The sequence below is a fragment of the Rhineura floridana genome, chromosome 3, assembly GCF_030035675.1.
Source record: "Rhineura floridana isolate rRhiFlo1 chromosome 3, rRhiFlo1.hap2, whole genome shotgun sequence".
NCBI lineage: Eukaryota > Metazoa > Chordata > Lepidosauria > Squamata > Rhineuridae > Rhineura > Rhineura floridana.
This window is the reverse complement of record NC_084482.1, coordinates 145,965,820-145,978,893: the sequence shown is the minus strand read 5'-3', so window position 1 is coordinate 145,978,893 and position 13,074 is coordinate 145,965,820. Positions and strand designations below refer to the sequence as shown.

Below are 13,074 nucleotides of genomic sequence, written 5' to 3'. Positions count from 1 at the left end.
AAATTGCCCCTCTCCCCAATATGACTTTATTCAAATGAAAAGGTGATTGCTAATCTCCCACATCATCTAGGGAATTAATGGGGGGGCTATCCACTACAAGCAGTAGAGGCGGATTTTTCTCAAACAGAATTCTGAAACAATTTTTTATCCCACCCACCCTCCTTCATGAATTAATGGTGAGATTATTGAGGGTTCCCACACTGTGGTCAGTGGACCACCAGTGATCTGCAAGCTTCATTCAGGTGGTCCACAAGTGTGTCTGTTGATTTCTGGCTGAAGATAGGAGATGACACAACCATCACGTTGAATATTCATCCTGAATTTTAATTATGTTTTAATTGTATTTTTAATTTGAATTCTGTGGAACTACAATTGCTACAACAGGCAGAAAATTCATTAAGTGGTCCATCAAGACCCTCAGCAATTTTCAAGTGGTCCATCGGGGAAAAAGCTTGGGAGCCGCAGATTAAGAGGATGAAGACACTGCAATATAACCAGCATTACAATTTTCCTCTGGTCATTGAATAAAATTCTTGAAAATGTGGGTAGGCATCCTTTTCCATGAGAGATATTTTTTATTTATTGTATTACATTATTAATTGGCCCATAACATCATTTTGTAAGTGACATTCACTGTTAAGCTTTAGCATGGCATAACATCTAGAAAACAAAAGTGCCAAAACGTTTTCAGCCATTGATAATGCAAGTTTAACACAGCATGGCATCTTTCTATATTTCTAATGAAATGTATTGGCTGTAAACCAGATTGCCCTTATCCTCCTGAAAGGGAGATGCTCCATGACAAATGTACCCCCCCAAAAAAACATGTTTATGCCCATTTATAAAGGCTCAAGAAAGCCCATTATCAAAGTATGACTTTGGTTTAAAGGAAAACACAGCCAAGAGGTGATCAGGTTACGCAACAGGATTTCCCTTTTCTCTCCTGTCCCCTGCAGCTCCTCTGCCCACTTCCAGAAAATGAGAAGCCAGGCATATGGGTCTTTGTTTACATTTGAATTATACTCATGAGTTGTATCCAGTGCTGCTGTTCACCCCCTGCACCCCCCCTCCACAGTTGGGGGATGCTCTGGAGCAGAGTGGAGTGGGCAGAAGAGCTGCAGGGGACAGAAGAGAAAGGGGAACTCCTGTTGCGTAACCTGAAGTCCACTCATGCAACACTGAATATAACCCAATGTTCTAGATCAATGAACTAATAAGATACAGGTAAAGGAAACCTCTTGGCTGCATTCTCCTTTAACCCAAAGTCATACTTTGATAATGGGCTTTCTTGAGCCTTTATAAATGGGCACAAACATAGGGTTTTTTTGGAGAGGTAGATTTGTCACGGAGCATCTCCCTTTCAGGAGGATAAGGGCAATTTGGTTTATAAGCCAATACATTTCATTACAAATATATTTCATTACAAATACAGAAATATGCCATACTGTGTTACACTTGCATTATCAATGGCTGAAAACGTTTTGGCACTTTTGTTTTCTAGATGTTATGCCATGCTAAAGCTTAACAGTGAATGTCACTTCCAAAATTATGTTATGGGCCAATTAATAATATAACACAATAAATACAAATTATTTTCACTCTTTGGCAAACATCTTTGTGTGGTTCCAACACAATATATTTCACCTACTTTCATCCCAAACAAAGAGGTTAAACCAGAAGATACTTTTCATCGTGGGACACGTGTTATTACAAGAGGATGCTTCTGAAATTAATCTTCAGACTACTCAATAGTATAATTACTGTGGCACCAAGTGCTAATTAATAAGTACATAATGGAATAAAATGGTATTAAGCAAGCTGTCAGTTTGCCATTGCTTAACAACAGTTGGCAAAAGCAGCACATTCAATTTGTCAAAAATAATTCAGATCAACATGCAAACTGTAAAGCTAAGAATATGTGGTATCAAATAGGATTGAAATTAAAAGGCTTACACCCAAATCTTAAGCCTGTATATAACTCTGTAACATCCATAAAAGCAAAAAGGAGGTTGTCCCACAAGATAAAAAACAACACCAGAAACAATACAGAATAAAGTAATTAAGAAAGGTAAAAAAGAACAACAATTCCCACCCATCGACAGACCCAGACGGCTCTGTCGATGGCGGGCCTTTGCAGCCATGCTGGGGAAGATCTGGCATCAGGGCAGGTGCCAGGCATGATGGGCCCTTGGGCACCAGCCTGCCCCAGATGCGCGGCTCCTGCCTGTTCCACTTACCTGTCTCCTGTGTTTTGCCGCTGCGCATGCTGTGTGCACAGGTCTGCCATCAACCAAGATGGTGGCAGAGGCTTCTCTAAGGAGCTGATACCCCATTGCCATTTTGGTTGATGGCTCGCATGTGCGATACGCTATGTGCACACACATGCCTGCCATCAACCAAGATGGCAGTAGGGGCATCAGCCTATTAAAGAAGCCTCTACCACCATCTTGGTTGATGGCAGCCCAGCACATGCAGCGCATGCAGCAGCGGAACACAGGAGAGAGCTAGGTGGAGCGAACGAACAGGCAGGCAGGCGGCCTGGAAGCTCCATCCCTGCAATCCGTGGCAGGGAGTCTGCTGCAGATCACAGAAGGGGAGTGCTACTCTCTCACCCTAATGAGGGTCCCTTTGGGGGCCCTCTGGACCACAGGGACCCTCGGCCAGGGCCCAACCTGAACACCCTTTGGCGCTGCTCTTGCCTGGCATGGTTTCAAAGCCCCCCCGATTGTGGTGGAGCCACACATGCCACGTCATGCAGGGGGTGGGGCAGGGTGGCTATTTAAGCCCTGCTCGGCCCTCCCTTGGCCTCTTTCTGTCCTTGCGCGACACCCACCTTCCCTCCCTTAGGGCAGTACAGGTTTAACTGATAGCCTCAGGGCCAGATAGGAATTTTTAGCTCGTCGCCCTTTGTTTACTGACAAGTTTTTTGCCTACCCTATACTGTTCATTTATTTTGGCTAATTGGCTCATCTTTATTCAGCTTAATTTGATTTGGCTGATTTGTTGCCTGGCCAAGTAGTTTAATCCGGAAATAGGTTAATTTGGTCATGTTTGGCAGATATGTGTGGGAATCTCACAGGGTAGGATTTGGTGAGCACCCTTAGGCACCCTTTAAGTTGATAAGTGGGGTCTGAGGCTTGCTTTCCGGGTTGTGTGGCCTGTTGGCAGGATAAGGTTCACCTTTGGGGCTAACCTTTAACACCCACTCAGAGTTGTGCGGCCCTGAGGGGGGGGTGGAGCAGGAAGGCCTCCCTAACCACCCTGTGGGGATGGGGCCCAGAGAAGGGGATTGGGCTTGGACCACCCCCTTTTCAACAGCAGGGTGTCCTCGCCCAATTGGGTAAGGGTTCAGTCCCGGACTTTTCTCTGCAGATAATTTGTTATACAAATCAAGCACTTAATTGGCTTTATTTGAATAAACGTGGCCCTTAATTTACTCACACTTCATTTTGTCTTGCCTCTTCATTCTCAGATATGGGTTACAATCACATTCTTAAAAATATACAAGGACCTAATGTACATAATTGTTTAAGAATAATTGTAAAAATTAAGTTACAAGATGTACATATAATGAGGCCCCAATCGATATAACATTAGTTGTTATACGCATTGTTTACACTAATGGAACAAATTTCTTGCAAGCAACTCACTTATGCCCTATTGCTTCCAATGGGACTTTGTCAACACTAACTCTAGCTAGATCAGAGGCTACATTACTGTATATAACAACCATATATTATATACAGGCTGTGGGTACTGCAGATGGCTCCCTGAGTTTTAGGGTTGTATCCAATGCTAGTCCTATTCAGAGAAGACAGAATGAAATTAATGAACCTAAGTTAGTCATGTCCATTAATTTCAGTAGCTATACCCTGATTAGGATTGGCATTTAATACATTCCTTAGCATCATGTGAAAGAGAACATAGCTCAGTGGTACAGCACATACTCTGTATGGATAAGGTTGCAGGTACCATCCCTGGATGAAACTGAGGTTATCATACTTTGGACACATCATGAGAAGGCACGATTCACTAGAAAAGACAATAATGCTGGGAAAAACAGGGAGTAGAAAAAGAGGAAGACCAAACAAGAGATGGATTGATTCCATAAAGGAAGCCACAGACCTGAATTTACAAGATCTGAACAGGGTGGTTTATGACAGATGCTCTTAGAGGTCGCTGATTCATAGGGTCGCCATAAGTCATAATCGACTTAAAGGCACATAACAACAAACCATCCCTGGTACCTGCAGTTAACAGGATTAAGTAGCAGCTGGAGAAGACGTTATTGACTAGGTGGACAAAAAGTCTGATAAGGCAGCTCCCTGTGTTCCATAGGGTATCAGTAGAGCCTCCCCCTGACTCCAACAGCTAGCTGTTTCCCCAAGGAGGCTATTTGACACTGCCAGGTCATTCCAGAACCAACAGAGACCAACATCACCTGACAAGATAGGGAGGAATAATAACTTCATATTTGGCTCAGGTCATACTTTTACCTTGCCACATGGGCGGCCATTTCAAATAGAAATGTGCAGTGGACAACTATTTGCATGAAACAGCTCAGCTCCCCCACATGGTTTGGGAGATTTCAACCACTTCACCACAAAGCTTTCAAAAGACTACCTAGGGAAATGAAGCTAATGGTTCTCCTGGACTGGAGAAAAAGAATGCATTAAAGAGATATCTTTGTTTCAGGAGCCAAGAAAAGAGTCTATACCCCATTGTTTTTTAACTCTTCATTGGTGACACGTATTTGATATTCTTGCTGTAAGCAGCTCTTTCTGCCTGGAGTGCCTATTTGTACTCATGAAACCCTGCTCACTTTTAAGTAAACTCAAGTGTAGCTTCCTCTATTCCTTTGTGTCTAAAGAAAGGAATCTGTGAGCTTGAACATTTGTATCCAATCCCAGCAACAGATGTCAGTTCCACCCCAGTTCAATACACAACACAGTCACCTAGTTCACTGAAAGCCTCAAAACTATTCCTAGTCTCATTAGCTGCAGTTACGAAGACATTGGCTAACATGTTCTCCTGCTGCCAAGTATTCCAGACCACTTCATGTGTATCTGATTGCCTACACCACCCTTTATTTTGCTTACATTCTGATACTGAAACCAATTACCTTCTGGCAGACTGGATAAGTTCTTGCTAATATTGTTACAGCAATGAGCAGAGTGAGGAGCTTTTTCTGGAAACGCACAGTGAATAGATGAACAGGAAGCCTGAAACTTGGTTAATTTTATACTGAATACATAGACTAAAACTAGCCCAGCAACACAAGGAATGGTATGAAAGGACCAACATTGTTTATATTGGTGATATTACAGATTCTATTTTAAGTAAAAAGTATGCCCTGTATCATGGGACCATTTTATGCGATCCTTCTATTGCATCAACAGAGCAATATTTCCAAACACATCCTAAAAGGTTGCATACTTCATTTTAATCTGTTGTGTGGCTCCCTGATCTACCAAGCTCTGTGTATTTCTATTACAGTTTTGAAAGAGTCCTCTGGACATACTGGAGGAGTCAGACAACCAGCCCACTAAAAGAAAAGTGCAACCTTGAATTGCAGCATTTCAAGAATCGCTTGATTCAGTGTCTGAGTCACCTGTGCTGAAAATAAAAGCTATGCCTATTTCAGCAGCTGCAAGAAAAGGCAATCCAGTCAGGAATGGTTTCAAGACTCACCCTGCTAAACTGCTACTGAAAGCAGCATTCATCAGAAACTAATCTCTGTGGTGATCAAAGAGGATCCACTGTTCTGGGCTCATGCCATCCACAGAGTCTACCATTTCGCCACATACGATGCCAGGGATCCATTGGCATAATGTTGCCGAGTCCCATCCAGGAGATATGGTCAAGTTCCCTTTGGCTTCCATCAGATTGGCTCAGAAATGAGCTGAACTATTCCCCTCTGTACTGGTAAACAGCTCTGTTCATTGCTGAACCAATTGGGACAGCTCTTCAAAGCAGCCAACAGCAATGCAAGAGAAATGTCCTTCCTTGGCTTCTTTAGGCTAGTTTGAAGAGATCCCCTTGAAAAAACCGAGTCACCTCCCCCCAGGATTATTTTACCCCAAGGGTCTTAAGCGTGTATGTGTGTGTAGCTCTTGGTTCCTACACACAGTTTCCCTAGGACCAGTTCTTCAAAGCAGTGGCTACCTGGCAAAGCCACAGAAAGACCTGAGACCTCTTTTGCTTTGGTGCGAGGGGGAGGAGGTCTTTGCAAAGCTGTCCCCTGAAAAGCTGGTGTGGGGACAAAAGCCTACCCCTCCCAAGGGACTCCTGAGATGCATCCAATGCCAGTTTTCATGGGGGCAGCTGTTTAAATGAAACAGGGAAGTCTTCTGCAGCTCTGATTTTAATCAAAGCCTGGGGAAAAATTCCAAGGCTTCTAATGTTTGCCTGTCTTTGGGGGAGAAATACTGAGCACATAAAGCTCATTTCTAGATCTGAGTCAGGCAAACTTCAGTGATACTTCTACTTATTATATCACAAATCTATCTTTTACATGAGCAGAATAACAATTTGTTACATCCATAAAAATGATGGAATCTCATTAATTAAAAATAAAGTCATGGTCGACATCACATGCAGAGTCGTTGCTGTTACTCCCGTTCCTTTTTACCTCTTTGTTGGCTCTGTCTGCTTGAACTAACGTTCCATTCAGGCATGGTTCTACGAAGTGCAGTTCTTCATTATACTGCAGATGGGGCAGGGGGTAAGGTGGGATGAGGAGACAGAGAGAGAACAGAAAGGTGGGGCACTTAGATAAGCCTTTGGAAGATACACTTCAAGTCACTGATAGCAAACAAGGGAGAAAATTAATCTGGACACAAACCCAACTTAAAATTGAATGATTTCTTTTCAAACACGTAAGTTTCCCCCCTTCCTTGGAAATGGAAATGAACTGCCTTCAAGTCGATCCTGACTTATGGGTGACCCTATGAATAGGGTTTTTACTGTAAGCGGTATTCAGAGGGGGTTTACCATTGCCTTCCTCTGAGGCTGAGAGGCAGTGACTGGCCCAAGGTCACCCAGTGAGCTTCATGGCTATGTGGGGATTCGAACCCTGGTCTCCCAGGTCGTAGTCCAGCACCTTAACCACTACACCACACTGGCTCTAATATTTTTTAAAAGAGACCACATACATTCAAGGATATATAGTGCAGCTGAATGGTTTGGAAACCACCCCATCATGCACATTTATATATATATAACTAATTGTAGGCTGATTGGCTGACAAAATGTGGGTGACACCAGTCCTCTGCTTCACATGAGCAAACTCTTAGTAAATGTTTAAATCAGGGCATTACACAGTGGCTTGGATTCTAGCTTTCCTTCCGTGAACAGAGCAGAGTTCATGTTCACAGATCAAGGCTTTCTTGCCTCCCTATTCTCGCTACTGTTTGCTGTTCCTTAATCTGCTTCTGGAGGCTGGTGGACTCTTGGAAATCATGTGGGATAGGATGCAGGGAGCACCAGATGAGGGAGTTAGTTGGTGGAATCTGTCCACTCCACCTTTTGTGAATAAAGGGACAACTTAGGATCCAAGCCAATTGCTGGGGGGGGGGGGTAAGGACTTTATCAATTAAACCTAAAAAATTAATGTGGCTTCCCCTTCCCCTAATGTCTTTGTTTATTTGCAGAAATATAATTCAACACAGAAGCCATTAGAACCTGGTTCTTTTCCCACTGGTCATAGAGACTGAGTGACAACAGAACCAGCAACCAGTAGTGTAGCGGCAAATTCAGAAGCGCAGAGTCCCTTCATGATTGTCACGCCACACCCGCTCATAGCCATGCACCCTTTTCCATTTTCCCTCGTCTCATTTGCTCTTCCTGTTGTCCCACGAGACCACACTCCACTACAACAGATGTCCCTAGGAGCCAATCATCATGAAAGGGGAGGCTCTGTGTTAGCTACTGAGAAGAGACTTTCCTTTCACTCTTACTGACTCAGCACGAAAGGACGAGGACTCTTCTCAGTGACTAACATACTCCCTTTTCATGCTGATTGGCTCATACATAAGGATCCGGCAGGGGCTCCTAAAGAAGTAATGGGTCTATGACACACACACACACACACATGATCCTGGATGACTACATCCCTGCCAACGATCTGTAGGTGAAACCACCAGACTACTGTCAGCTTACAGAGCAACAAAGAGAGTCTTACATGGGAATAAAGTGGGGTCTGCAAGCAAAGGGTTTCACTCTTACTACAAGCCACATTGCCTACAAACACCACTGGCTCGCATTGTGTTCTGCCCTCTCTTCAATTAAGCAAAGCACTCACTGCCTAAACCCCCAGCCTGGTTGCAACCTGCTCCATATTGGCTATCTGTCTCTAATATTCATGTGGACAGTTCAATGCTCTCTGACAACCCTTAATTAATTATACTGCCACACAGGCAAGGGTATATAATTTGGATGCTGTCAACCGTTACTGAATACTAATTTCATATTTAATACCACCATTGGAATTCAGATATTCATCTCTTTGATCCTGCCATATTTGACGGACATTTTCTGCACAACTCCATTTACTTAAATTGATGCTAATTTATTTTTTTAAATGCCCATTGGAAGATGTTTGAAAAATATTTTTCTAATGGAGAATTGGTTTATGGGCATCTTTGGATTCTGACAGATCCTTCACCCAGTTAGCATCCCCACATGTCATTGTCCTCTAGGTCCCCTACACAAAAGGACCATGCTTGTTCTTGAAAGAAACACCTCTCGAAGACCATCTTCCCTATTTACACAAAAATTACAGGCCAAAGAGGAGTCCACTCAATTGAATTTGGGAAGATCTTTTCAGGAGCTACCCAGAAAAGAAAACCTCTCAAATTACTCTTCAGCAAAATTTTAAAAAGTTTGGGAATTTATATATTTAAAAGGGAAATCAGAAGGCATCAGCTGTATTTGTCCATCTTTGCATCAATTCCCCAAACTGCCTTTTTTACTTTAGGAGAGTACAAAAATAAGGTACCACCAAATTTAAAGCAATAAAACTAACGAAAGTTCATTAAAGAGCTTTGTCCTATGACCAGCATTCGTAATTCATGGCTTGTTTCCCCTAATGAAATTTCTGTACTGTACGGTATAACAATCTGACTTGCCTGCATTCTTTTTGCCTTAGTAAGAGGATGTTTTACTAAAAAGATCTTTATGACACACCATATCTCATTTATTTTTTTGCCACAAGATTCTGTAATGCATAGCCTTCTATTCTCACAGTTTCCACTATGCTGGTGACTGGTTCTTTGTGGCCCTTTCTCCCTGGTTTCCCTTTCACTTCTCGTCTATCATCTCCTGCTTCTGCTCCTCTCTCACCTTTACCCTGCTTTGCGCCTGATCTGACAACCCCTCCATTCCCCATTTTTGGCTGGCCCCTTGGACTTTAAGTCACAATCGGAGTTTGAAGTGTGTACATTGTGATAAAAGCACAATGGTATATACAAAAAACACTTATCAGTCAGATAATTTCCCTCTTCAGAGTTGAAAATGTCTCCACATAGCACCTTTGGTTCAAAAGATCTCAGGCAGAGGGTCTCTGGTAATTGGGGTAGATAAGCAAGGGGCTTTTTATGGAACAATTAACTCAGTTTATGGGAGACTGGTATGTTCTCAGTTTCCAGTGCTACATAGGAAGGGATCTTTTACCACTGGCCCATTTAGCTTAGAATTGTCTACACCAGCCTTCCACAACCTGGTGTCCTTGAGATGTTGCCAAGCTAACACTGTTTTTATCTCTGGCCATTGGCCTTGCTGGCTGGGGCTGATGGAAGTTGTAATCCAAAACATCTGGAAGGCACCATGTTGGGAAAGTCTGGTCTACACTGAGTGACAGCCATTTTCCAGAGTTTTAGACAGGAGTCTTGTTTCCCAGCCCTAGCTGAAGATGTCATGGATTGAACCTGAAACTTTCATTTTGTTAAGCAGGTGCTTTACTAGTGAGCCGAAGCCCCTCCCTGGTGGGCTATTCTCTATTAATATGCTTCCAATCTGAAGCAGAAAGAAATTTGCAATCTCCTCCTCCTTTCTGGATACCTTTGATACTTGGCATAGGCTTGTCCTACACGTGTGTGTGTGTGGGGGGGGTATTTTTCTCCTGCAATCAGCATTGCTACAATACAACTGAAAGACTGAAAGTGACTTAAAATTTCCATCCCAGCTAGAGTGTTGTTAATTTAACATACAATTTATATTTATATAAAAGCATCGTCTCCAGGGTTCAGCCCAGACAGCATTAGCAATACTTTTTTTATGATAATATTGTTAATTTAATGCTTGACTTAGAATTTTAGTTCAATGCAAACTGAGGGGGGGAGTCTATTTTTCTTCCTACAGACATCTCTGTTCATGCACCAATGATCTGACCTTATATCTTAACTTAGGCTACACGAAACCAAGTACATTGTTTAACAGTTCCTTTTGTAATTCAATCATCAAGCCCATCAATTTTAGATAGATGTTGAAATAACTTACCCATGAAAGCAACAATATTTTTTTTACATTATCTTTTTATGTTTATTCTCTGGAAAGATCTGTATTGGACTTTTGTGTGCCATTTATTCATGGATATATTTAGAAAAATTAATTATTGAAGGATGAAATGAAGCCAGTACATATCAGGCAAATAACCCATCTAGCTGTATCACCAAAATATTTTTCAGTATTCAATTACAATACTTTTAAGACTTAATTGAATTTCTAATTATGATCATGTGTGTTGGCTATAACTCCCATTATTGTTAATGAAAATCATAGATGTAATTCTGTGCATGGATGACTGAAAATATAACTTAAACTATGGCAACGCAACACAGAAAGATATGAAAAAAATTCCAAAGTTTATTATATAATGTATTTGAAGTGAGAACGGATTTCAGAAATGCAAAACAGGATAGGCATTTCTGAAAATCACACTACATAGGGCATAGCCACCTTCAGAGATTGATGTGCTATGTCGCCAAGGGGGAGTTCAAGTGACAAAGCAGAAGCAGCGTCTCATTAAATGACTTTTCAGGGAGGGGTTGTAGCTCAGTGCTTTGCATTACAAAAGAACCCAGATTCAATCCCCAGCTTCTGCATGTAGAGCTAGGAAGGGCTCTTGTCTGAAACCATGGAAGGCCACTGCCACTCAGGCTAGATAATACAGAGTTAGATACATCAATGATCTAATTTGATGTAAGACAGCTTCCTATGTTCCAATGACCACATATAGTGTGCTACACTACGGACTGGGCCTCCACATAGCACTGATATGTAAACCGAATGTTGCCTTCTGCTAGGCATGCCCATTCAGGGGCAGGCTCGTTCAAATGTAACCGCAGATCTATAGACGCTTAACATGTCATCCTCCATGGAAGGAGGCAGTAAGCTTCTGAATACCAGTTGCCAGAAACTGAAAACGGCCTCTGATCATGAAGGTAGAGTACAGCTATCATGACTAGTAGCCACTGATAGCCTTATCTTCCATGAATTTGTCTAATCCTCATTTAACAGAGCAGTGGAATGGGAATTTTCTTTTTTTGGGGGGGGGAAATCACACAACTGGAACAAAGTTTTATCACAATATGTCTTAAGGCGTCTCTAGGAAAGCACCATAATCTATTTGATCCCCTAAATACCAATCAAAACAGGGAGTAGTAGGAGGGGGGAAAGAGAAGGCTTCTTGCATTGCACTACTTCACAACAGAAGTGTAGATGATACAGCAGGGCAGGGCTGGGGAACCTTTGTTCCTCTGAGTGTTATTGGACTCCAATTCCCATCAGTCTTAGCCAGTATGGCCAATGGTTAGGCATGAGGGAGTTGTCATCTGAAGGGCCAAAAGTTCCCCAGCCCTGAAGTATGGTTCAGAGCAGAAATCATGCCATTTCTAGCAACTGATTCTTCCTCTCCAAAAAATAATAATAATGGCATCCCAATGGCAAATGGATGTTTTTTCCATGTAAGGAAATTATTTTCTTAAAATACACTTATATGTATTTTTGAAACATGCAGAATATAACCCCTGATTAACCCCCTGATTAACTACTGAATGCATTTATTTAAATATTGTGATAATTAAGCTGACACATTTAGTCTCTTAAACCTATTTAGAGCATTTGAGTTTATCCCAGTTTGGGTGGAGGATAAAAAGCTTGCCTGATAGAGAATGTAATTATGCTTTTCTATTATGTGAGCTTCTGTTAATAATAATGTAGTGAGTAATTACAGATTAATAATAAATAAAAATAAAGATTAATAAGATTATTAATAATAATAAACCTTTCCTGATAGAGAATGTAATTACACATTGCTGTTATGTAAGCTTCTGGTAATAATAATGTAGTGAGTAATTGCAGATTAATAAGAAAGATATTCTCAGCTAACTCCTTGTTATCTCTTAAATACACCATACATTTGGATTCTAGGTGTCATTAAACCATTTAATAGTAATGTGTATGACTGAACACAAGTTTTACCCACATGAAACACAAATGGATATCTAACGAATTTCTAGTTTATAAAGAAAATGTTTAAAATTCCAAGGTTGTCATTGGCCACATTTGCACAAAATGTAAAACCTTACAGTATGGTTTATGAAGCTACACTGTGCAGAAGCTGTGCACTGGTAAAGCAGCCCAACCACTTCTGCTTCAGTGATCACTGAGCAGGTAAACAAACCATGAAAGATCAAGCTTAGAGTAAACCTGGGATCACTGTTTGTCTGAACCTGGGATCATAGTTTATCTCACCCTAGCAAACTACATTCGCTAAGGACACAATCCAACTTGATTTTGTGCTGGGCTGGGGGGAGTTGGATGAGGAAGACCCCCAGCTGAGCTCGCAGGGTCTCAGCACCGCTAGGCTCCGCCAGCAGAAGCCTCCCATCCCAGCTGAGCTGCACTGCCACCATGACACTGATGACACTGCTGGGGGTCCAGCCTGGTGGACGGAGAGCCAGTAAAAGCCAGCAGTAGCCTGAAAATGGGGTGTTCCAGGGGCATGGCAAGGAGGAGCTGAGCAGGGGACTTACATGAGATCCAAGTCCTGCTCGGAGTGCTACCCCACATCCC

At 42.1% G+C, this 13,074-nt stretch overlaps 1 protein-coding gene across 8 annotated transcripts in view; it reads right to left on the bottom strand.

Annotated features, from left to right (window-relative positions):
- CACNA2D3 (calcium voltage-gated channel auxiliary subunit alpha2delta 3) overlaps positions 1-13,074 on the bottom strand; it is a 1,117,495-nt gene that overhangs the window by 634,449 nt on the left and 469,972 nt on the right. For all 8 annotated transcript variants that reach the window (XM_061618250.1, XM_061618247.1, XM_061618248.1 and 5 more), the window contains exon 9: positions 6,632-6,706. In XM_061618250.1, coding sequence (XP_061474234.1) covers positions 6,632-6,706 — 75 coding nt within the window. The remainder of the gene's footprint in view (positions 1-6,631; positions 6,707-13,074) is intronic.